This window comes from Telmatherina bonti, assembly GCF_933228915.1.
Source record: "Telmatherina bonti genome assembly, chromosome: 3".
Classification (NCBI taxonomy): domain Eukaryota; kingdom Metazoa; phylum Chordata; class Actinopteri; order Atheriniformes; family Telmatherinidae; genus Telmatherina; species Telmatherina bonti.
Window position 1 is genome coordinate 26,084,367 of NC_136621.1, and position 3,677 is coordinate 26,088,043.

The following is a 3,677-nucleotide window of genomic DNA, read 5'->3' on the forward strand; positions in this document are numbered from 1 at the left end:
AGTCCTTTCAGTACCCTTCATCATGTTTCCTTCAGCTACACAACAGCTGGGAATCTGGCTGTCACAGCACAGCGTGCCCATTCAGGCAACACTAGGAAGGGGTTTTCCGTCGTGCACAAACACGTGACACCAGAAAGACATGCACACAGATTTAGATTAAGTAGTACCAACGTTTCTGCGGTTAGGTCATGATCTGTGGTTGCAGCTTGGGGCTGCAGTCTGTCCCAAGAATGAAAAAAACAAACAAAAACACCCAAGTTTAAACCAAATAAATTACCGGTAGATCAAGTGTGTGTTATCAGTTTTTTATTATAAAAATAACACAACGCCTACAGAAAAACGGCACACCTCCAAAGAAAAAAAAAAAAAAAAAGAAAAAGAATGTTGTCAGTTTTGATGCAGTCTTTACACATTTTACTCTAAAAAGTGAGTGAAAAACATTTTCCCTGTTATTCAGTTATTATATGTGATACAAAAATATCCAAAGCAAAACAAAGTATGGCTTTGTTGGGAAAAAGGCATCACATTGCACTTAAAAGAAAAAGCCTTTTCCAGTTAGATATACAGAGAATAAATATCAATATAACTATATAGTTTTAATTCTGTCATCTAGAATATGTATTTTATTAAACAGAAATAGTAAAGTTAAATGAAAAACAAAACTAATAATAGCACCACATAAAAAAAAACCAACTAGGTATCTAGACCAAAAATATGAAGCTTATGCATTATTAATCTCTTAATTGCAGCATCCTACGATTAGTTTTTGGCAAAATGTCAAGAAAGTGCAACGGGATTGTTATTTGACACACTGAGGTATATAATATTTGAATATGGTAAAATGAACTAGTTTCTCTTGCAAGAGGGGAACTTTGGGTTTTGCGTAAGTATGAAAAAAAAAACATTAAGTTGTTTCGTTTGTAGTCAAGCATCACTGATTTATAATCTCCACCCAAGTTATTTTCTGCATTGTAGTGCTGGTCTTCAGTGTTCAATAACTGTAAGGGTTAACTTGTTTATAGCCGGGCACACTCTTCACAATGGTTCAGGTACTCTGCGGCCTCTGTGTCGTTGAACCTGGCGAGGCACTGCGGGCACTGGAGCTCGGACAGTCCTGGGCTTTCATTCCAAGCTGAGTTTGGTGTTGCTGCTGCTGCTGCTGCTGCAGCAGGCTGCTGCTTTCTCTCAGCAGCGCCTCGCACCAGAGGTTCTGAAGTGTCCTTACTTCGCCTTGTGGAGATCCTGTGTCCTATGTGCACGCGACACATGGGAACCACGTCTCTGCTCTCTCTGCTTCCTCCCTGCTGAGAGTTACAAACGCTCTTAAGCCGCACGCATACATCAACGTACCCATGAAGAAAAGGAAGCCGTTGATTCTGCAGATGTACACATCCCCCAAACATGAAGGACTGCTGGCTCACCTGCTTATGTAGCTGCTGTTTTAACTGAGAAATCTGCTCCTTCAGGTCTTCAAGCTGACCCTGTGCTCGTTCTCTGTCAGCACGTTCTGACTTAAAGTCATCTGTGTAGATGAGAACCTTAAAAAGGGATAAACAAAAGCTTAGTTTTTTTTTAATGAATATATATATACATATATATATATGTATATATATATATATATATATATATATATATATATATATATATATATATATATATATATATATATATGAATGTGATTTGCAAAATCAAATTATTGACATATAAAAAATGTATTTCAGGGATCTTTGTATGCAGAATGCAGAGATGCACCATGATAACAAAGCAGCACCAACCTGCTGCTCTAGTGTCTGGATTCGTTCTTGGCCTTGTTTCTTAATTTCATCAATTTCTCTATCCAGTCTTGCGCACTCTGCTATTTTCTCCTCCAGCAAGGCGTTGAGCCTGGAAATCTCTTGATGAAGCAATCCTGTACTAACACAGCCCATCAAAGGCACCAGGCCTTGCCCTGTGCTCTCCTTCAGCCTTTGACACAGACCTCGGATGTAGTCTTCCCTGCTAGAATCATACTTCTGCCACTGAGTATTCAGACTTTGTACCTGGAAAAAAAAATGTAATTCACTATCCAGTCCATGTTGAATGTCAGCAGTCTTTTTCCAAACTTCAAAAATGTAAATACTGTTGCAACAGGTTCCCCTTGTAAAAGAAGACTCACATAGGCCACGCGCTGCTTTAGCTGCTGATTCTCTTCCTGAAGCTGACATAGTTGAGCTTTTACAGAACTCATGTCAGAGGACTCTGATGTCTGTAAAAAATAAAATGCAGGTGAGAGGTTACACGATGTGCTTCTCCAAAAGAAAAAAAAACAACTTATAAACCTGCAATAACACAAAAATGATCTGTTGAGCTGTGAGCACCGATCTTGCTTTCACAGCATTACGCACCTCAGTAGCCTTTTGCTGCTGGGTCACTTCTTCCATCTGCCTTCCTCCCTTCTCCCTCTCCAGTCTAGCCAGTAGCTCCTGGCAAACCTTAACAGTTGCCCCAAGCTGGCTACGAAGCTGGTCGGCCTCCTCAGCCAGGGATGTGCAGAGGACGGTCCTGGTGGCTTCTGCCCGCTCCCTCTCCTCCAAGGCTGACCTCAGCCTCTGGATCTCCTTATCTTTCTCATGGTCCGGCTGACACCTAACACTCTCCAGCTCCAGTTCCAGCTCCCTGAGCTTCACATTTAGCCTCTGGATCTCCTGGAGGGAGGGCAGGAGAGATGAATATCACTTCCAAAAACAGCTGGAATTGTACATACATGTGTGGTCCCTATAAGAAATATTACTCCCTCCACAGCCACTAAAATTCGCTCATGTGACAACTTTGTCAATTTGTGTCAGGAAGTTCTTCAACATGTTTCAATTATCTTAAATAAATAGATACACAACTAAACATAATGGAATTAAGCTAAAAAAACGGTGTAAGTAGACATTTAAATGATAAACTTTTGGCTTTTTATAGTTGTAGTCAGAAAGACTGACAATGAAACTACATACAGACTTGACATGCAGATCTATTTGCTGCGATTTTTTTTTTCTTTTTCTTTTTGCTTCCGCGTATTTCCATCATCATATTTTACCTCTGCCTGTCGGGATGCCTTGAACTCCATTTCGTTCCTCTTCTGTTTTAGTTTGCATATTTCTTTGAGCAAGCTCTCAACCAAGGAGTTGGACGGACCGATCACCATAGACTCTTTATCTCCCAGCGTCATGTAGATCCTCTCATGTCTCCCCAACCTGTTCTTCAAATCTACGATAATATTGTCTTTTACGCAGATTTGTTTGTTGAGAAGCTCGATTTCCTGCCGCGTCTCATGATACAGAGTATTCAGCACGCTGTAACTCCGCATTTGGTCTGGAAGCATGTCGTTATCCGTGTTTATACCGGCGTTATCCATTGCTGACTTTGTAGGTTGAACAGACAGATCAGCCTTTTAATAATCCAGCATTTGACGCCTCTGCCTCTACTCAGTGTCTTGCAGAAATACACTGAGAAGGTAAATTTTGCCGGAGATTCAGCGCATCAGTGTCGAGAATAATATCCCCGAACGGTCTTGGGGGATTTCCTAGGGAACTTCCCCGCGGACTTTTTAGCTTCGTCAAAACGGAGCCGTGCCTGCCAGCGTTTAAGGCTCAGAGACTATTGCGCTGGTAAAGCGGCGTTTGCTGTGTGTTTTGTTTTATTCTTTGTAA

At 41.1% G+C, this 3,677-nt stretch overlaps 1 protein-coding gene across 1 annotated transcript; it reads right to left on the bottom strand.

Moving 5' to 3' along the window:
- Nucleotides 1-785: 785 nt before the first annotated feature.
- tnip2 (TNFAIP3 interacting protein 2) lies at nt 786-3,382 on the bottom strand (the record flags this gene model as incomplete). Its single annotated transcript, XM_079238335.1, has 6 exons — nt 786-1,304; nt 1,422-1,538; nt 1,776-2,039; nt 2,156-2,245; nt 2,385-2,684; nt 3,065-3,382. 6 exons carry the CDS (start codon nt 3,380-3,382, stop codon nt 1,017-1,019), a joined length of 1,377 nt encoding a protein of 458 aa, XP_079094461.1. The 3' UTR covers nt 786-1,016.
- Between the last annotated feature and the right edge of the window lie 295 nt (nt 3,383-3,677).